This window comes from Oryzias latipes, chromosome 5 (assembly GCF_002234675.1).
Source record: "Oryzias latipes chromosome 5, ASM223467v1".
Taxonomy (NCBI): domain Eukaryota; kingdom Metazoa; phylum Chordata; class Actinopteri; order Beloniformes; family Adrianichthyidae; genus Oryzias; species Oryzias latipes.
The window spans coordinates 32,585,994-32,613,374 of record NC_019863.2 but is presented as its reverse complement, the minus strand read 5'-3'; the positions used below and the strand labels follow the sequence as shown (position 1 = coordinate 32,613,374).

The 27,381-nt window shown below is 46.2% G+C and overlaps 1 protein-coding gene across 2 annotated transcripts; it reads right to left on the bottom strand.

The window, feature by feature from the left end:
• Positions 1-18: 18 nt before the first annotated feature.
• il17rd (interleukin 17 receptor D) lies at positions 19-27,381 on the bottom strand. 2 transcript variants are annotated; one of them, XM_020703634.2, is made up of 16 exons: positions 26,924-27,381; positions 17,818-17,872; positions 11,076-11,198; positions 9,221-9,339; positions 8,630-8,750; positions 7,355-7,399; positions 6,585-6,736; positions 6,301-6,366; positions 6,123-6,177; positions 5,351-5,461; positions 4,642-4,826; positions 4,452-4,567; positions 2,466-2,711; positions 1,885-2,391; positions 1,541-1,794; positions 19-1,435 (listed from the first exon to the last, which is right to left on the bottom strand). In XM_020703634.2, the coding sequence occupies exons 1-16, from the start codon at positions 27,119-27,121 to the stop codon at positions 1,293-1,295; spliced, it is 2,496 nt and encodes an 831-aa protein (XP_020559293.1). In that variant the 5' UTR covers positions 27,122-27,381; the 3' UTR covers positions 19-1,292. The 2 variants fall into 2 exon arrangements, with proteins under 2 accessions (XP_020559293.1, XP_011473995.2); XM_011475693.3 differs by having other exon boundaries at positions 1,517-1,794; positions 26,924-27,379.

Here is a 27,381-nt window from a genome sequence, read left to right as displayed (position 1 = left end):
CAGAGATCGAGAAAAAACTTCTGTGAAATAGATTTATTCACTTCCTAAATTATTGTAATAAAATAAAAATAACAGTTCACATATAAAAACAATTCCAATACAGAAAGGATCGTCTACCTATACAAAACGCAAACATTTCATGGGACAATATTTGCAGGTTGGAAGCAATGTTTTCCATGTATGAAACAGAAGACAGCGATGGGAATCCGAAATAATACAAAAGTATTCAGTCAGAAACAGACTTTAAAGGGTTAAAAGGGCCTAAATGAGTTCTTGTTACAACGGATGCAAATGAAAAATTACTCAAAAACGCAAACATGATTACATTTAAACGTTCATGTTTGTTGTCAGAAAGAGGTGAAAGTCGTGGCTAAAATGCTTTGAGTGCAAATGAGAGTTTACAGCTTTTTAACACGCCTGCTTGGATGAGACCTTCATCCCAAAACCTTCAAGATGCAATGAGAGACACGGCAGGAGACAGCTGGAGGTCTGGAATTGAAGTCTTTCAAACAAACTTGCATAAAAATAAAACTACTTTCTATGTACATAGATACACTCCTCCATCATGTGGGATCACATTGTCAGGTTTGGGGAACGTCTGCGGTTCGATTCCGCCTCATGGCGACAGTGGTCGTCCCGTTGTTGTCCCCGGGGAATACGGCGTCCGTTCAGATGAAGCAGAAAACGTTCCGTTTAGAAACTCAGGTTTGAAACAGCAGAAACTCCTTCAGGTCAGAAAAGCCCAGAAGTCGCTGCAGACATGCTTTCATGTGAAGATGCTGGACGCCTGCAAACTCCTTCCAGTCTTCTCTTTGAACAGACAGACGTCTGCATCCCATCTGGAGATGAAGCTCGGAGCCCCACCGGCATCTGCAGATCCCATCGTCCAGGCAGAGGCGTCAGTGGGGCCGACGAAGCATCAAAGCTGATGGGAGCCCTGGATGCTGCGGTTTCCACGGTTACCACACTGTTTTAGTGATTATTTTGGTTACAAGACACCAGTTACTATTAAAAGGTGGGAGTTTGAAGCAGCTGCGGAGGCTGCCAGGCACAGTGGTTGCCACGGCGACAGAGGACTATCTGTGAGAGGCTGCAGCAACGACAACAGCTTAACAACAGAGCGGTTACCGTGGTTACAGCTCTCAACGACCCACATTTCCAGACTTTTCTTCCAGTTTGGGGTCTGTAACAGTGGCGCCACCTGGAGGCCAAAGCCCAGAACTGTCTCAGGTTTCCAAAAACACCACCAGGTGACAGACAGCTTCACTCAGTGACCCGCAGGTCAACACCCCCTACAGTGAAGCTGCGCGGGTCAGTGTGTCGCTCTGCTCCAAGTGGTGATGATGATGAGGATGGTGGTGATGGTGCAACTCAGCTTTGCAAACAGTGCCGGTGCTGCAGTGGAGCGACGCCACAGCAGGCAGCTCCTCGTCACCTGTGAGACATGCAGCTGCGGGTGAGCAGGACTTTGGAGATCTTTTTGGTGTAAGACAACCGTCCCAAAATGCGGCCTTACCAAGCCCAGATGAAGATGACTCACTGTCTGCCAGAGAGGAACAGTCCGCCTGGTCGTGGGACAATCCCTCCATCTGCGGGATGGAAAGCTCCGACGATGGGACGGACGACTCGTAAATGCCTGAGTCGCGAGGAGGCGGGGCCTCCGGAACAGAGGGACGGTCTTCTTCTGCCAGGGAGGGGACACTGCACTCCTCATCCTGGAGGATGGGAGGAGCTGAGCCAGAGGAGGAGCAGCGAGACTCTTCAGGTGAAAGTCCACATCTTCGGTTGATGGATCTGAAGCAGAAAATACACAGATGGATGAAGATGGAGTGAAAGTTTCATCACAGAAAGAAATAAAATCGCAGTCTAAGGAATCGGATTTACCCTGAAGAAGAGCAGTGAGATGCATCAGGACTCGGACACGGTCCGGGACTCGGACTTCGACAGACGTTGAGGCTCTGGACTGGGCCGGGGGCCAGCAACAGCACCGACCTCTTCGGGACGCCATCCACTCCCTCGAGCAACGGCACCCTAACTGCCACTTCATTCAGACTCAGGCCAGAGCCCAGCCTCGGCTCTGGCTGAAGCGAAGAGGAGCAACCGGGCTTTGAGGGGGAACTTGGACCCGCCAAAGGGGCGGGGCCAGACGGCTTTGAGGAGACTTCAGAGGAGGAGTGTGCTGCGGGAGCCAGCTGCGCCTCAAACCAGTCAGGGTTCTGGCTGATGAGCTGGTGCATGTTGCAGATGGAAACGTAGAGCGAGCGTCCGGACTTGCTCCTGAAGTAGTTCCTCCTGGAGACGTTCAAAGGCAGCGGATCGGGGTCCGGTAGACCCACCTGGCTGGAATGGAGTCGACTTAAGAGCTGAGGCAGCTGGTCCATCATCTTCAGCCTCAACAAGGGAAATAAGGAGGTTACAATCAGCATGCTGGTTGGTTGGTGCACAGCGGACCACGCTCTTCTCACCTGGGCGCCAGACTCAGCACGGTGGGGACGTCGCTTTCTGCCGAGTAGTCGAAATACACCGCCATGTAGCGGTTCAGATCCTGCTCCCCGCTCGCCTCCGACCGCTTCGCCTGCCGCAGCTTCTCTGCGATCATTGCCACCGCCGCAATAAAAAGGTCTCCGTGTGATCCCCCCACGGCAGAGCTGCTGTCGTTACCACGGCGACAGACGGGGGTCTTCCCCTTACGACTCTTCTCCACAAAATATCTGCAGAAACGATAGTGAGGCATTAGCAGAATGATTTAAAATAAATAAATAAAGTCTATTTAGTTTATTATTATTATTAGAACTTTTGAAGTTCAACCCCAGTAAGATTATAATGTTTTTATGAATGAACTAAACTTTTTTGGTTTAATGCTATAAAGCGTTCAACCAAGTTTCTCTTTATTCTAGTATCTTCTTCCATGTTTTGCCACTTAACTCCTCCTACAATGTTTCATCTATTTTAACATTCAACTATTCAAACATTCAGCTCTTTTAGCTTTTTCCAGCTGTGATTTTTGCTCCTTCAAATCCTTGAACTTTTCCAGATATTCCAGGATTTCTGCCTCCATTGAAATAAATGGGGAATCCTTGGTGCAGAAGTTCGCTGGTTCGATACCCGGCTCTGGCATTTTTCAAAAACATGTCTTTTGTTATTGTGCTGTTTTTACTTTATGTCAAATTTTAACCCTTCTTTATTTCTTTCTTCATTTTTTTGGGCCAATTATTAACCGTTAAGTTTCATTTTCATTCAGCTGAAATGCAGCTCCTAGTTTCTGTTTACAACTCCATCAGGGTACCAAAGGGCTTTACAATAAAAAGAGAGGCAAAAGAACATTTAAAACTGGTAAAAAGTAAGAATAAAAATTAAAAATAGCATTTAATTACAAAGGCACTAAAATACAGAGAAGACAAGAAAACACTAAAACCAGTAAAAGTAAAGAAACTGCCACCAAGTTAAAAGCCGTGGTAAAAAACAACTGACTGAGACCACAAAGAGCTTTAACCAAAAGTCAAAGTTTAAACTGAATTCTAAAATTGGCGGGGGGCCGGTGGAGTAATCGGAGGACCAGAGTGATGTGTTCTGGTCTGGATGTCCTGGTTAAGAGTCGTTCTGCCACATTCTGGACTAATTGGAGACGGTTCAGGGATTGCGGAGTGGTCGAGGCGTGAATCGCTGTTTCAACATCATTCCTTCAGTTTTGTAAAGAAAAACCTTTTAAACATTTCTGAAATGCAGAAAAAGATAAAGATGAGACAGGACAGCTGAACAATAAATATTCAGTGAGTCAAACGTCCATCCGTGGCGTAGAAATTCAGAAAAATCTGAAAACGTTTGCAGCTGTAGGTGTTGTGAAGGGGCTGCACACCGGCGCGGTGGTTTGAAACCCGGCTGGGACCGTTGAGTTTGCATGCTCTCCCAGTGCATGCTGGGGTTTTCACCAGGCGCTCCAGTTTCCAAAAACATGCTTCATAGGTTAAACAATTACTGTAAGAGTTATTGTGGCCCTTCTACAGACTGGTGGCCCGTCACCCAACTGTAGGCAGTTAAGAAAATGGATGAGTGAGGTTTTGTAAAGATCCTGTGGTTTTAACACAAAGAGGGTTTGGGAGACACCTAGTGGTAAATGTCAGAACTGCATACATGGGACTTTAAGAAGGCCTACCATGACCAACAAACCATTAAAAGTGAAAGTAAATGTAGACGTTAAAGCAGCGCTAAGTCTCTACATCTGAAGTGATCCAAAAATAAGATCAGAACATCGCCTGAAGCCGACTGTGGATCTCAGAAGGACATGAGGAAATTTAAGGCCTGATGTGAACGATGATGTAAAGGAGCAGAAGTCTGAGGCTAGTCTGTGTTAAAGAGTCTCCGTAAACACAGCAGCTACAGCTACACAGACAGACGGATGGACGGACAGACAGACAGAGAGAGAGACGGACGGACAGCACTGAGTCAAATACCTTAAACCTTTAGAACAGACGACGATGATGAAATTTGCTTCCTCCAGCTGCCTGCTGAGCCAGGACATCTGACCCTCTTTGCACATCTCCAGGTGCTCCCACAGGTCCAACGCCACCTGAGCAAAGAGCCACCGAGACTTAGATTCAGGCGGTTTTGGTCGCCTGGACAGGATCCGGCCAGCGCCCCCACCTCACAGCCGCAGAAGTCCTGCAGGAAGTAGGCGAAGCTCTGGATGACGCTGGTGTGTTTGGAACAGTCCCTGCTGGAGTAGCAGATGAAGACTTTGGGGCGGGGCCACGGCCGCTCGCTGTTGAGGGCTGCGCTTTGATTGGAGGACTCACTACTCTCCTCATCCAGGTGACTATAAATGTTTTCTGAGAGAAGAAACATCCAAATTGGAAAAACTCGTTTACTTACGTAAAGATAACAGAACTTTAATTCCTTCCAACATAAATTTCAATTCAAACTTCCTCCTCATGCGGCCGACGAGAAGAACGGCGAGTTTTAACCCTTTAAGTACAATGAATGTTGGAACTGAATGAAATTCTCCTCATGGTCTTGGAAAGTGTCTGTGTTGGCCCCAAAAATAATCAAAATAATCTAATATGAAACGTTTGCATAAATGATGTTGCTTTTTTCGGACTTTCAGAATAAAACGTTCAGAAACGAATCCAAAGCTGCCGACACGGAGTCTCCTGCAGGAGGCTGCTTCACTTTAAAGCAGCTGCAAGTTTTAAGTGATGAACAGAAACGTTGAGCAGAAATGGGTGCTGGAGATGTCCAGCTGTCCTCACATCCAGAACCAGGCTGGGGTCCAATGGCGCCTCGGTTCTGGGGTTTCAGAGAAACGACCAGTCTGACAATCACAGTTCACGTGACGAAAAAAACCTCATCTTACCTTGTTGCTTCTTGCGACACATCACAGTGAAGAGGGTGGCGAATGCAGACATGATGACCAGCGGCACAGTGATGGCCATGGCACGGATTGGCCCCGCCCAGGGGGAGTGGACTGGAGGATGAAACAAATGCCCAGCGTGAGACAAACCTGGAAGGGCTAAGGAAGCTTTTTAGAATCCGTTTTATTTCTGTTTCAGCTTCATGACAAAATCATCTGAATACAAAAGTAATCCCAAACTCTGCTGCTTCATTGGTTAAATACTACAAAACATTCAACCAATGAAGGTTTGCCTGAACTTTTCCAGGATTTCTGCCTCCATTGAAACAAATGGGGAATCCTTGGTGCATGAGGTCGCTGGTTCGATACCCGGCTCTGGCATTTTTCACAAACATATCTATTTTGTTATTGTGCTGTTTTCACTTCATTTATGGTCAACTTTGATCATTTCTTTATGTTTTTTTTGCCAAATATTCCCCTTTACGTTTCATTTTCATTCAGCAATATAGCATCAACCCTTTAGTTTAGTTATAGTGCTGAGAAGATGAAAGTCTGGATTCACAAAACAGGATCCTTCAACACTTTAAGATGAACTTTGAGGTAAATCAGAAATCCATGAAACACTGTGGAAGACATAGAATGAACACCTTTAAAACCTAAGAACTGGGAATAAAAATAAGGTCATCATAAGTATTTCAGTGTTCACAAGTGTGTGCAGAAGCGTTTTTGGGTGTGTGGTTGTGTGTTCATCTGCATGCAGGTTTGTGCGTCTCACCCTGGCTGACGTGGTACTGAGTTTGCCTCCTGGTGTTGTTAGAATCGTCTCTCAGCTGATTCAGATGACAAAAACGACATTTTTCTGGTTCACTTCTTCCCATCATGCAGACAGTAGAATCCAGCAAATCTCAGTAGAATTCAGAAGAACAGCAGAGCGGAGCTGCGGGGTTCTGTACCTCGATGGTGTAGGTCCCTGGCGTGACGTCCTGCAGGTAGCACGTCGTCCTAACCTGGTTTGTGTCCTGCAGCCAATGAAAGCATCTTACTGGTAACGTCCAAAAAAGGACAAATCTGAGATGGGAGGATAAGAATCTGTGGAGCGGCTGAACCTTCAGCGTGAAGGTTTTCGGCTCTGCATCAGGATTTACCCTCCCTGAAACAGGAAATGCCCCCTAAAGGGCATCAGCTAACTCGTTCTTCTTCTGCCATTGTATGCGCTCAGAGCAGAACCGGGTCTTACCGGCTTGCAGCGCTGCAGTCGGAGCAGGCCGCTGTGCCGCAGCCGGAAGTACAGGAAGTAGAAGCTGAAGCCGAAAGAGGGCGGAGCCTGATCGAAGACCACGTGGAGGTTTGAACCGAGCTGAGACACGTTCAGAGTCTTTGGCTTCCAGACTGCAGAGAGACACAAAATCCAGTTCAAGGAGGTTCTGATCCGAACCAGAACCCAACTGGAACCTCAGCGTCACTTTGATGAAAGTTTCTGTTCAAACATAAAGTTCAGTTTTTACCCTCATGAGGTTTGAAACTCAAGCTGGTGCTTCCAAAGGTGTTTTTTTCTTAGAACAAATCACTTCCTTTGAAAGCACAAAAATGATCTTTCCGCTTCTGAGACGGGACGTTGTTGACAACTGTCCTTTTCCTTCTCGTCTTTCTCATCCTGGTTTCTGTTCTGACCTCTAAATGCTTCCTCCTCTTCTGACAAACTCAAAAAAGCTGAGGAGACTAGAAGGCCGTCCATCTGACAGCAGCAACATCACAGAGAACCGGGTCGGGTCGGGCCGGGCCGGGCTGCAGGCACCGCCGTCCAGAACCAGAAGTCCTCGGAAAAGAACAGCTACGCTTTCCCTGTTTTAAGCTTTGATAAAAGTTCTGTCTACAGTCCCGAACACTTTTGGGTTAGGCTCAGTTGTATCATTTCTGCTCCTGGTCGATGATGTCAGGCGCCAGGCCCCCCACCCCACAACATCTCTGCCCACATGTGGCTTTGCCCAAGAGCACGGAGGAACTTACATGGTTTGCAGACCAGGTTGTCCAACCCCAGCAGAACTTCACACGCTGTTGGAGAGAAGGGAAGAGGGTCATCAGTGCAGAGTCTGCTTCAGCACATTATCTAGACTCCATGTCTACCGTCGGACGGTTCAGGCTTCCACCAAGTGCGTTAATTCTGATCTTCGAAGGCCTTTAACCCGTTTTTACTATGGTCACTCACAAAAAATAGCATATTCAATCAGCTTTTAGACCTTCTTTCTTGTTATTTTTTCTGTCTGGTTCGTTTTTTCACAAAAAGCAGAATATTTGTTAGGCAGCGTGTTGAAATGGTAACACGCCTCTTCGCCAGTTCAACCGGCGTGGACCTCGAGTGCAGCAGTGAAGGAAAGCCACAGCTATGCTGATGGTCACGATGGCTTGAATGGAGCATCAGATCAGAGAGAATGTTAAATGGTAAATGGCGTTTACTTATATAGCGCTTTTCTACCTTCCTCGAAGGTCTAAAGCGCTTCACAGTCACAGACCCATTCCACAAGGCAGGAATCGAAGCCGCAATCTTCAGATCGTAGGTCGACCGCGCTACCACTGCACCACGGCCACCCGATAAGAAAGTACACTTCTTACCGCTTGTTTTTGTCCAGATGATGAAGATAAAGTTTGTTTTAAAGAAGCCAGAGCAGTGATACAGAACATTTAAGATTTGTGACCGGAACTACTTTTTTAGGCATGCAGTTATCACTTTTTAATGCACACCCAGCAGCCAATCAGAATCGAGTATTCACCCGGACCGTGGTACGATCTAGGTTCAACGCACATCTGTACGCCTTGTTCTTCATCATCATAAGGATGTATGTTAAAATTCAGGCAGCTCAGAAAACTGCATCAGCGTTTTGTTCCATGTCTCTGATCCACTTTTTTAAAAGGATTTCTGGAGTTTGGATGGAGAACGTCCACTTCAAAGAAGCATCCCAAACAACAACTGATGTAAATGTTTGACCTCTTGTCTCTCATTTCCAAATAACTGTTTAGGATTTACTGTGAGCATTTATGACACATAAAACAGAAAGTCATCAGTCAGTTATTGGGAGTTACTGGAAGCAGACATTTTACAGGAAGTTCCCATTTCTGATGGATTCAGGAGCCTTAAAGACGACGGATGTTAAAGGACAGTGAAGGAACTTTTTTATGCTGGCATGGTTTGAGTCAAAGGAAAAACTCTGCATGAGGCTGTGGAGACGCTCCTCACAGGCTCACAGAGCATCTACTCGGATACTTCGGGAGTACCGGAGGACTCACAGTTGGTCCGGAGGAAGGATGGAGCGAAGTAACTCTCATTCATCAGAGAAGGAAAGGGAACCACACGGACCATGTAGTCTGTGTCGAAGGTGAGTCCGCCGAAAGGCTGACTGCTCATCTTCTGCCGAGGAAGAAGAGAAAGAGAGTTAAAAAGAACGCCAGGCATCCGATCAGCAAACCATCTCTGCAGCGGGAAACTAAGACAGGAGGGAACTTTGTATTCCCGGAGAACCCAACAACTGTTTACTTCTGGGCTTTTAAAGGTAATCTGACCTTTTTTTGGTCGTCCATTTAAGCTAGCAGCTAAATGCTAGCAGCAGTTTACAACAGCCACAAATAAAGAAATGTATAAAATACAAATTAGAAATTGAAAAAACTATAATACATCTGTTTGCAATTTAAAAAAAAACTGGGACCAAATGTGACCCTCTGGGTCCTCCAGGGTTAACTGTGTTCATCATCGTGTTCAGCTGTGAATTTGCCCCCTGGAGGGGGTAAAACTGAAACAGCAGAGGGGACGTTTTCATCGCCACGCCCTTTAATGAGCTTTATTGGGAAAATCTGAGCTTTGATCAGGACTTTTGTCCCCACCGTGTTCCTGTAGGAATAGTTGAGCTGGCGCGGGTCTTTCAGGACCAGGCTCTGGCACTGTTTCCCCTCCGGGTTCTTGTCCTCCAGGTAGACTCTGAAGCCCTTCACGTGTTCGATTCCTGCAGACACGCATCGGTTCTGTTTCAGGCACCCGTCTGCTGTTTATTCCTGTGTGCATGCAGCTGTTTTTAAAAGTATCCAACATCTGGAAATGTGTTTAAATTTATTTTCATGAACTGCCCTCCCCCCCCCCCCCCCCCCTCGTGTGCCATCTCCTCCCCTCAGCAGTTTGTTTCTTCATCTAAAGTCATTTCCTCTGGTCTTCCTCGCTTCCTGTCCTCCTACATTCTGTTCCTTCAAACTCTCTGCAGATGAAGGAGCAGACCTCTCCTCCTCCTCCTCCTCCTCCTCCTCTTTGAAAACACATCTGTCCTGTAATTACACCTCCAGATGAACCGGACACGTTTTTCCTATTAGTGGCAGAGACAGAGACGAAGAAGCAGAACAGGTTTGATGTCCTGGGGCAGATTTCTGAGCCCGACATTTGCATTTTAGCAGCAGGTGAGTCACAGCCCCACTTCACGCTACCTCTGCGTTTTTCTGTGCGTGGTCAGAGTGACACAGCACAGAGGAAACACACAAACAAAAACCCACATAGAGACAAACCAACAAACGTCACGCATTTAAAGAGAATCGATCAAACTTGCAACAGACACCGGATACTTGCCTCATAACAAATCAAACAGCAGGTTTTCCATTTTGGCTTTCCCTTTGCTGTCAACAGTCCTGACCCGTCACGGTTTTGACCCGGATTTTAAGATCTCTGCAGCCTTTCCTAAAAAGTCATGTGACCAGAGTAGGTTCTCTGTGATCCAGACCCGTTTGTCCTGAAGATCCTGCAGACGTTTGTTCAAACACCTCAGACTTCACTCTGCACTCCTCAAACCCTTCCTGAACGGAAGCTGTGGCCATGAGGAGGACCTCCGCAGGCTCCTTCCCATCATGCATCTGGAACCACGATGCTCCGTGATCCAGTTCTGATGCTCGTTGTCATGAATCAGCACGGACCCCTGAACAGTCACGTGTTTTCTGACACCTTTGAACCCAAACCAGGATGAACGACCATAAAACCATCCGTGACCTCTGACCTGCAGTCCGCCGACACCTTCAACGGTTTTATTCCCGAATCCCATCTCTGGTTTCACAAACTGTTCTTTTACTGTAACGTGATGTCACCATGTTCGAAAAGTTCCTTGTTTTTGTCTTTATAACTACTAAACTAGTAAAACTACTAAACTAATAAAATTAATAATTGTGAATAATACATTTAATAAAGTTTTTTTTGTCATTTGCAGACAGAAATATGACTGATAAAGATAAAGGTCATAATTGTTATCATGATTTAACACTTAACACATTCATAGATCTTTGGCTATTTCTTCCTTAAAAAGACAGAAAGGAAGAAAGAAAGAAAGAATGTAGTTCTGTCATTTTTTCACTGTAGATGTTGGGAATAATTTGTGCACATTTTGTGAGAAAAGTTTTGTTGCAGAGCGAAGGAGGAGACGGGTCATATTACACTAAGCTCATGCACGCACAGACGTGCACACGCGCGCGCACACACATTCCTTCACGGTCAAACACGGGCATTGTGGAGCGTGATGTGATCCTCTTTTCTCCCTCTGCAGGCCTGATCAAAGTGACACACAGTACCCGGTAATCTTAGCTCTCTGAAGGCTTTACCTCCTCCGTTTCCCTCTTCTACCTCCAAACGTGTGACAGCAGGAGCTGAGCAGACAGACAGGTGGACAGGTATGCAGACAGACAAGTGGACAGGTATCCAGACAGACGTTACCTAGAGGACTGGCAGACCAGTGGACGACCACGGCGGCTTGATCCTCACAGGCCAGGTGACTAAAGGAGATGTTGGAGACCTCATGGATCACTTGTTTCCCCAGTGGGTAGTTTGAAGAGCAGTCTGCGGGGTGGGCAGGCAAAGAGATTAACAGCAGCACACAGAACCCAAACCCGTTAAAGCAACAGTCCCTGAAAGGCACAGTTACAGTTCTGAAGAGGTTCTGCCGTTAGCCGAGGAAGAGTCAGCATTAATATGGTGTTGTAAACTTTAGTTTTATGAAAATACAAATAATCACGTCCCAATTTAACTCGTGTCTGAATCTTTTGTAATAACCGTGTAAAAGACTAAAATGGTAGTGCTGGTCCAAAAAGGAAGGAGAAAAGGGAGTCGGTTCAGCGGTTCAGGTCGTTTCTGTTTGAGTCATTTCCAAGGTTTGTATTGTTTCTGTCGTTCTGTCGTCGTATTCCAGAAAGAAGGTTATGCTAGCTCCCACGGTAAGTTTGAGGCTAAGGAAGTTGATAACCTCAGCTTTCTGTTCCTAAAACAAAGGTATGTTTCAGGGTATGTCAAGTTGCCATGGCAACTCATGCTCTGAAAATAACCTGGTCTGGAGCAGGTTTAGTTGAAGGTTAATTTGTTTTCAGAGAGGTGAAGCAGCATGGCGTGTCCATTTGAAGATGATTTAGTGGATGAAGAAGCTCAGATAATACTTTTCCCACCATCGTTTCTGTCGTTCAGGTCGTTTCCTCATTCAGGTCGTTTCTGTCCTTCAGGTCGTTTCTGACCTTCAGGTCGTTTCTGTCGTTCAGGTCGTTTCTGTCGTTCAGGTCGTTTCTGTCGTTCAGGTCGTTTTTGTCGTTCAGGTCGTTTCCTCCGTTCAGGTCGTTTCCTCCGTTCAGGTCGTTTCCTCCGTTCAGGTCGTTTTTGTCCTTCAGGTCGTTTCCTCCGTTCAGGTCGTTTCCTCCGTTCAGGTCGTTTCCGTCGTTCAGGTCGTTTCTGTCGTTCAGGTCGTTTCTGTCGTTCAGGTCGTATCTGTCGTTCAGGTCGTTTCTGTCGTTCAGGTCGTTTCTGTCGTTCAGGTCGTTTCTGTCCTTCAGGTCGTTTCTGTCCTTCAGGTCGTTTCTGTCCTTCAGGTCGTTTCTGTCCTTCAGGTCGTTTCTGTCGTTCAGGTCGTTTCTGACGTTCAGGTCGTTTCTGTCGTTCAGGTCGTTTCTGTCGTTCAGGTCGTTTCTGACCTTCAGGTCGTTTCTGACCTTCAGGTCGTTTCTGACCTTCAGGTCGTTTCTGTCGTTCAGGTCGTTTCCTCATTCAGGTCGTTTCCTCATTCAGGTCGTTTCTGTCGTTCAGGTCGTTTCCTCGTTCAGGTCGTTTCCTCGTTCAGGTCGTTTCCTCGTTCAGGTCGTTTCCTCGTTCAGGTCGTTTCCTCGTTCAGGTCGTTTCCTCGTTCAGGTCGTTTCTGTCGTTCAGGTCGTTTCTGTCGTTCAGGTCGTTTCTGTCGTTCAGGTCGTTTCTGTCCTTCAGGTCGTTTCTGTCCTTCAGGTCGTTTCTGTCCTTCAGGTCGTTTCTGACCTTCAGGTCGTTTCTGACCTTCAGGTCGTTTCTGACCTTCAGGTCTTTTCTGACCTTCAGGTCGTTTCTGACGTTCAGGTCGTTTCTGTCGTTCAGGTCGTTTTGTGCGTGCAGCCCGTGGCGGCGGTTTTGAACCGTGGTAGGCGGAGGAGTGCGGGGACTCCAGCAGGTCTGTGGATCCAGGAGCACAAAAGCAGTGAAAGGAAATCTGTGCTGCTGAACAGAAGGCCGAGGCTCCTGTCCGCGTTTCCCTGAAGCTGTAATGATACGGCAGCTTTTGTTTCAAGCTTTGACCGGCTGTGTGGAAAACAGACTAACATTTGAGCCTCTGGGTGGGGGTTCCCCCCGAGACCAGATAAAAGACACAGATTCAAAGTTGCCAAGAAATAATAAAAACATAAGTCCGACCACGATGCGGATCATTTTACAGCTTTATAATTTTTGCAAAATCCAAAATCAGACTCTGATGCATTTAGTTCCTCTGAGAAAAGCTTTTTGTTGTTTTTTTCTCACAAGAGTTAAAAGAAACTCTCCTTCAAAGCAATGCACAGAAGTGAAAAGAAGCAACAAAGCATTTCTGAAAAAAGACTTTGGGGTTTGGTGAATTCTAACTGAACACAGAGAGACAGAACATTTAAGATTTAACTTTCATTTGAAATTATTCTTTGTTTGACCTCTGAACTAAAAAAACAACAAATCAAGTTTTGAGGAAAAGAGTCTTAAGGCCCGTTCACACCGGGACGAATTTCGCCGGCGATTTTCGCCGACTTTTAACGCCTCGTGACTAAACAAAGGTCACCAATGAGAGTGTGCACACCGACGCGAAAAAACGCCACGCGTCAAAGCGTCAAAAAAAAAAAAACGCCTCGGGTTCGTTTTTTTTTTTGACGCCTTGCGTCGAAATCTATTCGACCAATGAGAATGGCGCTTTTGCACACGTGTGTGGAGCTTCTGAAGTTACAGTAAAACACAACTTGGGGGCGCTCAAACACAAAACTGCCTTGCTGAGCACACATACCAGCGAAGAAGATGGACGCCAAGTAGCGTCTACACTGCCGCGAAGCAATAATGACGGACATTCTAAAATATCCCCGAACCAAGCACCAGTTGGAGCTACTGGTGCTTGAAATATTCATGTTTTCTTTGTATGATTCTGACAAGCGTGTAAATACTTGCTCTCTTCTTCTGAGTGAAAAGCGACTTTAAGAAGCGTAAAGTTGCGCAGCGCCAGCTTGTGTACAGGAGTATTTCTGTTTACATTAAGCGCCATCTAATGTCAGGGAATGAAATTGCATGTTCGCTCGGCTCATCGTCAGCGAAAATCGCCTGGGTGTGAACACAAAAAACGTGGCGAATAACGCTGGCGTATAACGCCTGGCGAATATTCGTCCCGGTGTGTACGGGCCTTCAGTCCTGAGCATTGACAGAACAGTATCTGAGAACTGGACTGAGAGACTCCGCCCCCCTGGTGTTCCTAACAGGAAGTGGCTCCACGAAGCCAAAATCTTCTATAGAGAAATGAACAGCTGTTACTCGTTCTCTTGGTCAGAAGAACCGTTCTGCATCTGATACCTTTTTTAACATCTTCTCAATAATTCTCTTTTGTTTTCAGGATGTGCAGGTTAAGTTATTCAAGTTCTAAACTGACCAATCAGATGCCTAAGTTAAAAGTGGGCGGAGCCTTCTGGCCCCCACCCCCAAAGCTCACAACGTTTCGACAGATTTCACGGACTCTGCTTTTGAGTGGTAGAGGCGTAGCGTTCCAACAAGCTCGCTCCTGCTCTGTGGTTGCCATAGAAACGATGACTCAGACCAAATCACTCTTCCTGATGACGTCCAACTCCAACATGGCGGCGCCCATGACTTGACTTCCTTTAGGCTGGAGCTGGGAGTTTTCTACAGATGACATCACTCAGTCCAAAACTGATGAAGTATAACTTCTGACACAAAATTCAGAAACATCAAAGGGAGATTTTGTTAGAACCTTAATGTGTTCCCAAAGAGCAACATTTAGTTGCGCCCCCCCCCCCTCGGATGAGATGGTAGACCATACATTGATTCCCGTTGGTCCTGACTGCATCTGAGCTGGTAACCATGGAGACGTGTGATGATGGAGGTCGTAATATTTTAACTGATGGAGGGAATAGATGATGACCCTTCGTCCCTGTTTTCCTCTATTCACTATTGTCCTCCCAGCTCCTCCATCCAGCAGGGGGGAGGCCAGAGATGGGAGAAGGGCAGCCAGCCATGAAGGAGGGGCTTTGGAGGCAGAAAGAGAAGTGGGCGTGAGCTGAGACACGACTGACTGCTCCCCTTTCCTCCTAACCACCTATTGATGGAGGTGAGGAAGAGGAGGAGGACTAAGCAGAGGAGAGCTCATAAAGGATGGAGGCCACTGAGAAGAGACTGGGACTCGACACAAGTCACTGCTCCTCTACTGGCCTCCTCATCCTCCTGTGAGCCGCGTCACGTTCAGTGTTAAAGAGTAAGGTTACGGCTGGCCGATCCTCTTCCTCTGCTTGAATGCTCTATAGGTCCTCATTTAAATCTGTTTCCCATCTTTTTGAAACAAAAAAGGTTTGTGTGTAGGGGGTGGGGGGTTGAAGGAAAAAGAAAAACGGATTTTGTGTCAATAAACGCACTAATGCAATTACTTTTAAAGTTATTTTTAAGGTTGGATCATTGAATCTTCCAGAGGAAATATTTATGACTTTATGACTCCAGAAAAGTCAAAATGCCTGTCAGAGCAGGATTTCTGATGATGACCAGCACTATCTGATGTTTCAATGTTTTACTCTCCAGATGAGAATGATGATGATGATGATGAAGAAACAGCGGTTGGCGTGGAAACACAACACTACTCTGGGGTCAGGTGTGACCTCTGACTTGAGCGTTTATAGCATTTAAAAGAAGAAGAAAAAATAAAGTGTGATTTTCGATAACTGACGGCAGACTTTTATTAAAAAAGGCTGTGAGAGCTCAGAAGAGTCTGACGTCTCACCAGCTATAGGAGAAGAATTTTGCAGAAAGTTCTTGCTCTTGTTCTAGTTCAGTCTTTGCTTGAAATTTGACAAACTTTGGTTTCAGAAAACTATTTCAAACTGGTTTAAAGCAGAAAAGCTTCACTGTGGAAGGCGAGTCGTGTGACTGTGGGAGTGAAATGCAGAGCAATCGTTTCAGATTCAGGAGGGAGGACGGACGTTCCAGACGGGTCAGAATCCAGCTGAACACATGTAAGCAAACGTTGGTCAGTCGTGTAAAAGGACAATTAAAATGCTAAAGGAAGTTGTCATTCATCAAAAGATTTTTTTCTTTTTTTAGCTAAAGTCCAAGAAACCTTTTTGAAATCCTGTTTTGTGTAATTTTGTATGAAGCAAACACAAACTATAAACAAACATAATTGTCTCAGAAAAGAATATAGTTGGACGACAAATGCGTAGCAGCAAATGTCCACTTTAGTGTTTTATTATCCATTATTAAAACCTGCAAATCTAGCTTTTTATTGGTGGAACAGAAAAAGATCTGCCGTCTTTGGACAATTCACTGACAAAGGTCAAACGCTGTCAGCAGCTCTGATCTGATCCGGGTCACCAAGAACAGGCTGGAGGTCAAAGGTCGCCCTGCTCCATCCATCTCCACCAACAGAGGGGAAGAAGGCCGTCATCCACCTTTATCCTTCAAGTTGCTGCTGTGTACCGTCGCCACGGTAACACAGGCCAGCGCTCGCCCGTGGAGCGTGTGGGTTTTCGTTTGTGCTCCTCAGATAGGATGGATACGCACTTGAAAGAGCCGCGACCTCCTGACCTCTCCTCCCTGATGTCAGGTCGCAGATACCATGATGCATGTCAGGATCAGGGATAAAAGAAAACCGCCCACTCCAAACACAGAAATATTTCCACTAGAGTATAGTATAGCTTTAAAAACAGTCATATAGGAATTATATGTTGCCCAATAAAAATGTGTAGAAATAAAAGATGATAAATAAAAAGGCTCATTTAAAAACAATAAAATTTCAGATGAAGTTGAAATTGTTGAAAGTGTTTGGATTTTGGTTTAAGGAAACAAAGAGGACAGAAAATCTGAGCTTTTTATCTGTTCCTCCTAAAGGACGTTCAAAGTGTTTTTTTTGCACAAACACACATACATGGACACACACAGGGACACACAAAGCTGGACTTTAAAGTGCGTCCCGCTCATGGTCACGGACAAAAGCTGCAGGCAGGGATCGGCCACGGCTCAGGAACTTGACTTTAGGAGTGAAAAGAACAAAAGAAGCAGAGGATGGAGGAGGAGGAGGAGGAAGAGGAGGAGGTGGTGATGTGGGGGCCGAGGTGATGGATCATACCAAATTTTACGCTCGACAAAAGTATTTGAAAATCATGGTGGAATTTAATTTTATTTTTGTCTTGGAACAAACCAAAACTTTTTTGTTCTTCAGTTTAAAAAACTGACAAAATACGTCCTGAAACAGGATCAGTGAAGATCCTGAATATGGCCGAGTGTCTGATAAAAAGGTTTATTAGCAGAGAAAGTGTATGCAAAAGGAGAAGAGTGGGTTGGTGTTGGAAACTCTCCATTTCTCATGGAGTTTCTTTTGGGTGAAACATTCCATCAGTCGCAACCGATCGTTTCTACAATTTAGAGCATCAACGAGCAGAAAGGGGAGTTCTTTTCCAGAACGGAGGAAGACTTAAAAATGTTTGTAAATGTGGCCCAATAAGAGGCAATAATTCTGGTGGAGGATTTGCTGCCATGTTTGAATGCCGTTACCTCGGACAGAAACCCTGACGTCTCTTTATGAGGAGTTTTCCCTCCAATTCATCCAGAAAAATGATTCTAGTGACCAGAATCCGGAATCGAACCTCCAACCATGTGTGAGTTCTGGGTTGTAAGAAATGAATGCGCAGTTGTCACACCAAAGCAGACAAACAAGCGAACGGCGTTCAGCAAATGTTCCGTTTGCTCCTGTGTTTCTCTGGTTTGGTGAACGCTGCCGGTGCTCCGCCTGCCAAACGTTAGGCTACAGGTGTGGGACGCTCCGGCACAGCCACAACAGATGAGTTGCAGCTTTAGGAACCAAATATTGTTTTTATCTATGTTCAGACATTTCTGTTCATCGATGGAGTTTGCTGTTTTCCAAAAATAAATCAAGCAATAAAGAGAAACTCACTGTCAGTTTTGAAGGTGACGGCGAGCCTGCGACCGCCGTCTGCTCCGGGCTGGACCTGAGAGAAAACAACAAACGCAAAGATTTCAATTCACATCAGCCAGCGAGAACATTTGAATCACTAAATCCTGTGCAGGTGCTGGAAAGATCGGATCCAGGTCTAGTTTCCTCTGAGAAACCTCTTGGTTTGGCGGGTGTAGAGGCTGACCTGAATCACCTGGCTTTCTGTTCATTTTGCAAATGAACTCTGGTGGGGTTCACTTCAGTGTGAACGCAGGCAGACTCTCCACAGATCAAAGGGAGAAGATGCTGTAAGCTCTGTGTGGTTATACAAAAAAAAAATTCTAAGAAGCTAGACTCTTGAAGCGAGGACTGAGACGCTTTTCTCCTTCCTGTTTTTGCCCTAAAATAAAAATTCCCATTTATGATTAAAAAAAGGAACGTGGAGTAAAGCTGGAGCACATGGAAGGAAAAAATGTAAATCCAAGAATCCCCAGCAATTTCTAAAAACGGTGTGTACAATTTCTTATTTGTGTTTGACTAAAATTTGTTTTAAGTGGTCGTAAACCTGTGACGCTGTCTAGCTCATTCTAAACGTCAACTGTAAAATAAAAATAAAAGTTCCTCCGTTTCTGGTACAAGTAGAAATTGGCATATTTTTGCAGTGAAATATGAAACAACTGAGACGACTAATATGCCTAGAGACTGTTGCTGTTTTTAAGAAGTTCAATATCAGGAGGCAGACGAGACATGCTAACACCGCGAACGGCTAACTGGGAATGAAATATGTACAAATTGACGGTAATTTTCTGTAAAAATGTATTTAGATGTTTTTTTCTTCTATTAGCCATTGCAAAAAAATGTTCATGAAAGACTTCATTTTCATATGAAGTTATTAAAATAGTTCAAAGACTGTCAGGTCAATTGGTTGGCCCTCAAGCATTTTCACCTCACCCAATCTGGCCCTCTTTGCAGAAAGTTTGGACACCCCTGTCTTAAACCGTTATAAGGGTCACGGGGTTGCCGGAGCCTCGCCCAGATACTGCCAGGCGAAGGCAGGGTACACCTCCAGAGTACAGTCAGTAATATCACTGTCTATCACTAGGACAAAAAGTGAAAGAAGAAAATGTTTTGAACATGCCAATGCCGAAACGATGGTCAACCGTGACCACCGGGACAAGATGGAAAATAAAAGATGCCGTAGTGGGACGCAGTACCAAACACGACTGTCAGCACAAAGGTCGTCCCTTTTGACCTTTACATCATCAGCTCTACACAAACGAGCTTTCATCATGAAGTCTGTAGGGTTTCCTCCGTAACAGAGACCGGACCGGACGGGACGACGGATAAAGCAAGTTCTTTCACTGAGGCTTTCTGGAAGCGACCGCAGACGGGACGAACTTTATCGAACAGCAGAAACGTCTTTAATGAGCTACAGAACATCGGCGTGTCTTTGAAGCTGGTTGCAGAGGTGTTAAAGTGTGGTCACACGCAGGAACCAAAGCTGCACATCTGAAACCAATCAGACAGACACCCAGCTGTGTGTGTGTGTGTGTGTGTGTGTGTGTGTCTGTGTGTGTGTGTGTGTAACACAGGGGGTACCATGCCCATTAAGAGCCACTGTACCTCAACAACGCCTCCACGCAAACACTCTCACATGTGTTGGTCGTTAAGCACTTGTGAAATTCCTCATTGGCATACGACATTCCCGAGTCTTTAAATGCTGAACGGCCCTAAAACCGGCTCTGAAGGGCCACGCCGCCTTTTGAAGTGATGAAAAGAAACTCATCAAAATGCTCTCAGAGAGCAGAAATCTGCAGTGGAACGTGTGCTCTGTTTATGCAGACACGGATTCAGTTTGCCTCCACCGCCGACCTTTGACACGGAGGGGTTTACGCAGCGCCGGGGGCTCGCATGTCCTGCTGGGCGGCGTGAACACAGGCCTAATTAAAATCAAGGGAGGTTTTCCACTGACTGCACCAACATGAATGCTTCCTGCTTCCCTGAGACTCTTAGGAAAAGCTGCAGCGGATTCTCCAGCGGGACGGTGAAGAGGAGCGCCCACCTGGACGCTGAGTAATCTGAGTAAGGCTGGAGACCAGAGTCACACCGTCTCATCTTCTTTACACTTGGGAACCATCTCAATGAACCCTCAGAAACGCACAGCAGCTTTCCTTTCTCCAAACCTGAAGGGGTGTGGCTTCCAGGAAGCTCCAGCACGACGGCCAGCATCTGCAAGCTAAGGCGAATGTTTGCTCCACAGATAAACAGCGTCTGAGGCCCCCTCCTCACTCCAATTATCAGCTTCCTGAGAACTGATGATTGGAGCTACTTTCCATGATGACGGGGGCTCATTTGTAGCTGGAGGAACGCAGTCGTTTTCATGACTTCAGGGATCTGATAAGTGGGAGCAATCAGATCAGTGTTTGAATCCGATCTAACATGTTTACATGCACTTCTGAAATCTGACGGTCAACATGTCCTGGTTTATGTTTTTGGGGTCATATTCAGATTTGTGTCAGAGTTTGTTCAAACGAAGCTGACCATCTTATCCTGCTGGTCTGTGAGCTCTGCAGGGAGACTGTGTATGCTAATGCTAATGCTAATGCTAATACTACCAACAATCAGGTTTAGATTTGATTGTTTTCCAACCAATAAACATGCCAATACATAATTGTCTTCAAACGGTGATGCCGTCATGACTGATGAATGGCAGATCGCGCTCAGCCGTTTGAAACGTTCTTCATGAACGTGGACGTCAACGGTTCATCCTCCTTCCACGTCTGTGTTGGAGCACGATTGACAAGAATGTTTTAACTTTTAAATGTTTGTTTCCCTTTGAGCACATCCGGTTTTGGGAAATGCTTCCCCCTATCAGGCAGCTGCTGTAACTGCATGACCTCTCCAAGCATCTGCTCGATTGAAAGGCAAACCCAATAGAGACTTCTGGAACTTTGGACATTCCTTTTACCTCGCCACCATTTATGGAGGGATTTTGTGCCATTATTCCAGGTGCCACACTCACTGTTTAGAGCATAAAGTAGAAAATTATGTGTGCTCAAGAAATTAATTTGCACTTGAAACTCAAAAATAAAATACAAATTTACTCTTGAAGCTTCAAAACAATTTCCACTCCACAGAAATTCTCTTTCCGCTGCGCTGGAAACAGAGAAGAGCACCGCCTTACAAATCCAATCAGACATGTGATTGGCATTAACAGCCTAAAACCTTATTTTTCCTCTCATGGAGGAGGATGACACCTACAGTCGGACCCCCAGAGGGGATCACTGTAAACAACCAGGCTTGCCATAAACAAGCTTTTCCAGACTTCCTGGATCCTAATGACAGCATGTCGTGTCTGTAAACATCCAGATGCTGTTCATGAAAACGTTGGTTCTGTCAATGAAATCAGTGATTCAAAGTCAAAAAGGAGAGAAAAGCCTCTTGATAAACATCATACCCCCTTAAAAAACCCTGAAGTGTGATCAGACTGAGACCCAGAGACTGTCCACAACACAGATCCCACTTCTGCTGGACAGGTACGGCCTCGGCGCAAAGGCGGGTACGGCCTCGGCGCAAAGACGGATACGGCCTCGGCGCAAAGACGGGTACGGCCTCGGCGCAAAGACGGGTACGGCCTCGGCGCAAAGACGGTTACGGCCTCGGCGCAAAGACGGGTACGGCCTCGGCGCAAAGACGGGTACGGCCTCGGCGCAAAGACGGGTACGGCCTCGGCGCAAAGACGGGTACGGCCTCGGCGCAAAGACGGGTACGGCCTCAGCACAAAGCGGACGGGAAAGCCTCGGCTGCATCGGACTTCCAACAAGTGAAGAACTAAAGGGGAGTAAAGTCTGAAACGTCTGCAGGGAAGCAGAAATCCCTGTGGGAATCCCCAAACCACACACTCCAGTTCCTGTGGTAATCAGATGGCTAATTGCAGGCTGAGTTTGCTAAAACTGCAATTAATCAGAGCACACGAGGAGAGGAGTGAGGGAGCAAGGAAAGGACGGAAGAGACAGATTGGAGGATACAGAGGAGAGAGTAAATGAGGGTAATTACAGAGCCTGCAGGGAGAAAATGGAAGGAAGGTGGAAAGAGGAGAAGGAGGGATCTGATTAAATAGGAACCCCTTCAATTAGGGGCTTTCAGGTTCACCTAGCAGACGTCTCCTCCTGTCATTTTGTCTGGAGCTGCTAGAGCAGTTCCAGATGGAGGACGAACTCCCAACTGACCTTTAATCAACAGGCTGATCGGCAGAAAACCTCCAGGAGAAAAGGTCTGCTAAGGCAGGCGGGTCAGGAGGCGGATTCATGACCGACGCCCCCCCAGAGGTCACGATCAGGCGACCATTACATCCAAAGCAGCATCTAAAATGATCTACAGCCGCTTCAGATGAAACAACAGTATGGAGTATGAGTGATGATTCCCCTTGTGGGATTTATAAAGTATGATTGATTGATTGATGGATTGATTTTGATTGATTATGCTGCAACGGTGCACACAAACATTTCTAAGTTGCAAATAAATAGTTGCAAATAAATAATATTAAATATTTGCTTTCAAAACTTTTTTATTTTTGCTTTCAATTTTTTTTTGCTTTCCAAAAGTATTTTTGTGTTTGCAACAAGTGTTTTCCCATGCGATGTGGCTCTTCTCGCTTTTTTCCCCATCTTTGATTTTGCTCTCAGAAGTTTCAGTTTAGCGTGACACAGCTGCCATCAAACAGCTGCTGGTTTTTATTATTTCCGTAATATCCGTTCAGAAGGCAGTTGGTCCTTCATGGTCCTTCTTCATGGTCCTTCTTCATGATCCTTCTTCATGGTCCTTCTTCATGATCCTTCTTCATGATCCTTCTTCATGATCCTTCTTCATGATCCTTCTTCATGGTCCTTCTTCATGATCCTTCTTCATGGTCCTTCTTCATGGTCCACTTCACATCGTGGTGGTTCTGGCCTCTCCAGGTTTCCCGCTCAGGCTGGTCTACAAACACCAGAATGAAGTGTTTGCCGTGAACGTCTACAAAGTGTTTGAACAAGTTCCAGTTGGAGTTCCGTTCAGCAACCAGCAGCTTGACCGGTTCGTTGACGGGTAGATGTTTGTCGCCTCAAGGTAAAAAATACAAAGATAAAAAGAAGATCTGTTTTTTTTCTCCGGAGACTCCAACACTTTGTTTTTTCTCACCTGCTTCCATAACTGAACTGTTGTGTCTAAATATAATTCAATATGATTTTTGCATAAAATACTCAACACCAATTACAGGTAAATTTTTATTAAGGATTTCTTTTCAAAAGGATATTATTTATTATCCTAAAATAACAAAAAACTGTCCAGGAAACAACTTTAATGCACACGAAGGGGGGTCTAAGGGCAGGGATGCCAGTATAGCTTAGTCAGTTTGTTAGTTCATTTTAGTATTTCTTCTGGTCACATGACTGATGGGGCAGTTCAATGGGGTGGGGGGGGGGGGGTCGGTACCAGTCATTGGAGTAACCAATACTAAATAATATCTAGAAATGACCTTTTCTTTTCCAGTGTATTCATTAGTAATCAATAGAGTACTTGGTACCATGATTGGGGATGTAGAGATACTTTGATACCTTGGTTTACTCTCATCAGCAGATCTTCTGTCAGTGAAAGCTTCGTTTGTGAAGGTGATCAAACCAAACTCCTCATGTTTGTCTGACACGTTCTCGTCTTTTAACCCCAAACCTCAAAAACCAGAAGGTGGGGGGGGGGGGGGGTCATCCAGCACCAACATCTCTGCTAAAAGTTACAGTTTTATTGTGTGTAAAATACAAACATTAAAGGCTTTTTCTAAGAAAAGGTTGATAAAGAGGTGAAAACTGTATCCACTGGTCAATTCTGCAGCGTCTTTCTGCTTATGATGAGGATCTGTGTGAAGAGAAACCAAAACCAGACTGAAAACAATAAATGTCAGGTTCTGGTTGGACTCTGCACCACAGGCAGATCTGGACTAGACGGGAAAAGCAGACAGTCCGGACGGATGCCCTGAAGAGCTGCGAGACGAAAACCCCACAAAGCCTGAAACACGACGACATTTCCAGAGTTTCCACCAAATACAGATGTGCAGAACTTTCTGGACTACGGCTGGATCTTCAGGAAACGTTCGAAGTTTCAGTCTGATCATCCATTTTCAAAGCATTCCCAGTGGTCTTTTAATGATGAATATGTAGTTATTATCAAAAACTAATAAAGAAATCAAGAGAAAAAGAGCAAGATAAAAACATCAGAAGCACCGTTTCCATGGGGGGTGAGTGGGTGTCTAAAGAAAACCGTGGGGCTTCAGGGTTCACAAACAGCAGTGTCACAAAGTAAGTACACCCTCAGCGCAACAATAACAGACGGGTTCATGCAGGGTCCAGCGTTTCTCAGAACCAACCATCACGAGTTTGTGGAATTTCAATGTTAAAACCTCATCGTCTCTGTGGAGGAGAATCAGAACCATTCGGTCCAGAATCAGAACCATTCGATCCAGAACCAGGAAGATTGGGTCCAGAACCAGAACCATGCACCAGTCTGTCCCCGCATTCACACAGCAGACCAATTCCTCTGCAGGAAAAGCCGATCTGTCAGGCGATCAGCTGATCCCGGCAGCAGCGGCGCTCGGAGAAAAGCCCCAAAGAGAGGAGCAACAATGCAGACCCTGTGGGGTCGAGAGCAGCCAACCAGAGATTTCCCACCGCAGGAACAAAACCTGCAGCTGCATGGCTGCCCCTCAATGACCTCCAGAACTCCTCCTCCTCCTCCTCAGTCTGGAGGAGCAGCTCTGCTCCTGCTGTGCCAGTTTGTCTTTTAGAGGCTTTTCTTCGCCGTTCCTACAGAGACGGGAACAAATCCTGACTTCTTCAGAGGAGAGCCCGGCCTGGAAAATGAAGGTCATCTGACCCGAACAGCTGGGCTCAGGTGAACCAGGTGTGTTCACATGTTCACATCCACACGCTGAAGCCACATCTGGAACCATCAGGATTCCTGATGGTAAAAACATCCTTTCAGCACCGAACGCTTTGGCAGAAATCCGAATGGAAATGTGGGAAAGTCACTGGAGATTCACCATGAAATACATTTCCGTCTGTGTTTTATGCATCAGGGTGGGGGGTTGAGATGGAGGGGGGGGTTCAGTTTCAACACTCCACAAGATTCAGTTTCCGCAAAGGTTGAAAAAACAAAACAAAACACCTGATCACGTCGGATGACCACCCAGGCGTGACCCCCCCTGAGGCTCCCCGATGCCAGAAAGGCGGTGGCGGCCCGGAGGACGACGACCGTGAGACGGGTCACGGAAACGAGAAGCTCAGCTAAACGTTAGCAGTTGAGGCCCGTTGAGAAGATTCAGAACCGACAAGCCAAACTGTTCCAAGTCTGTATGAACGTCCCAAAGGGTTTTTTGTTGTTGTCTTTGGCCTCAGAATACTGACGAGCCCAAAGCCGAGTCCCCGTCAGAGTGAGATCCTCATTATGGAGTGGCACGGGGGTGGGAGGTGCATGGTTCCGTAAGATCTCACCTGCGAGATCACTCTTTGTCCTCTAACAGGTTGGCAAAGAGAACCTCTGCAGGTCAGCGCCATCACCCTCCTCTGCTTCCGTTTGGATGGACGTCTGCTTAAACAACCCAAAGCAGATCTGATGACTCAGCAATAAAATGCCGAGTCACAAATAAGAGGATTTTGTCGGATTGCACCTCAACTTGTTTTTTCCCCAAAACTTGAGGTGAAAACATTTTGTTTATTTGGAGCTAAACTTCCCAAATTGGTTTCTGCTTTTTGTCAATTAAGACAAAAACAAACATAATCTGCTGAAATGCAGAACCAGCAGAATCCTGGATCCCCACAGAACCAGGATCTCCCAGCATCCTTCACTTCTCCACGAATGACAGGAGCTAAAGCCACACAAACACACACACACACACCCTCACACTAACAGAGCTCTAACAACCTCACACCTGCAGCCATGCAGGTCTTCAGACCCCCATCCAGCAGGCTTTGATGTGCTCCTGAAAAGACAGGAAGTAGGGGGGGGGGGAGGTTGAAGGAGGGCACGTGCGTGTGCGTGTGTGTATGTGTGTTTGGGGGTGTGTGTGTGTTTGGGGGTGGGGTTGCAGGAAGGAATGTTTCAGCAGAGTAAACAGTGCAAAGCTTCCTGTAGAAAACACTTCAAAGCCAGGGAGAGGAAACCAGGATAACGCACGCACGTGCATGCACAGACACGCGGGCACGCGCACATACAGCGCATCAAAGTGAGGTAGGAGTCTCCAGACCACAGAGAACATTAAAAACCTGGAGTGTTCAAACACAACAAACATGGAACAAAATGCTGGTGTGCATAGGAGCTGCGCATGCTCCGTGCAAACTCTGCCGTCTGACTTTACAGAAAAACATTTCGAGATTCACAAAAATGTAAAACCACAAATGAAAAAGAAACCTGTTTCAATGAAAACTTGATAGAAGCCTCGTTTTTAATACGGAGAACTTTTTTTTTCAGTGACAAAAACAATCGGAGCTTTCACCGACCTGTGCAGACGGATCTGCGTCTGCTGGCTGCGCATTTACGTTTCACAGCAGATGGAAATATGCATTTAATGCGAATTCAGACAAGAAGACGCCAAACGATGGCATACCAGCTCCTGTTTGCAGGAAATCATGACACATGATGAGAGCAAGGAGAAACGCGGACCCGAGGTCCACTTCACTCCCCAAAGCTGGACCCGGGTCACCGTCTGTGTCGGGTCACTCAGGAGGAAACCGAGTTCCCGTGAGTCTGGCTTCGTCTGGACCCCAAATTATCTGAGATTTGAAGAAAAAACGTCCTGGACCTTCTTACCTGCAGACGTATCCGCAGGATTTATGAGCACACCTTATTGTAAGATAGTTTTCCGGCTTCGGTAAATCTCAGGTGGTTTTTGTGTTTCCTACCTGCGAACCGGAGCCCGGCGCAAGAACGGCGCCGAGACGCACGTTACCGGAGGCAAAACACACGGAGAGGGACACCGCGGATCGCCTCTGCTTGCGTCCATCAAACTTTTTGGAGCAGAGCGACCCTCAAGAAAACCTTGTTTTAGGAGGAAACTGTTTGGAAAGTCGGCGGTTGTTACCTTGAAGGCGCAGCGGTCCTGATTGGTTCTCCTGCCGCCGCCGGTGGTCGTAGATCCGCGGGAAGAAGCAGAGAGCGCACAGAGGGCGCAGAGCCAGACGAGCACACTCCGAGGAGCCGCCATTCCTCCACAGGTCCGCGCTACTCTGAGATCACGCAGGAGTCTCTGGAGGTGTGCGCTCCAGACACCACCGCGCATGCGCGCGGGGATTTTGGGACCTTGATCAAGACGGAACCCAAGAGAACCTCACCTTTAAAGGTTTCAGCTGCGTTCATTTATCTGGTTTCATGTTTTTCTATGTTGATCTCATTTTATTTTATTTTCGTCCACATTTTTTGTGTTTTTTGCGCTTTTGTGAGGGACTTTCACAGATGTTTTACCCTCTCATGGTAGAGAAAAAGTTGGGTCTGGAGGTCGTTTAATATTGATGAAGACTTAAGTAGCAGAAATGTGGGAAT

Coding starts and splice junctions, on each gene's coding strand:
- il17rd (XM_011475693.3), bottom strand. CDS start 27,121: ATGCGCGGTGGTGTCTGGAGCGCACACCTCCAGAGACTCCTGCGTGAT. Junction 4,568..4,641: donor AGGACTTCTGCGGCTGTGAG/GTGGGGGCGCTG, acceptor CTCTTTGCTCAG/GTGGCGTTGGACCTGTGGGA. Junction 1,436..1,516: donor GTCATCTTCATCTGGGCTTG/GTAAGGCCGCAT, acceptor CATGTCTCACAG/GTGACGAGGAGCTGCCTGCT.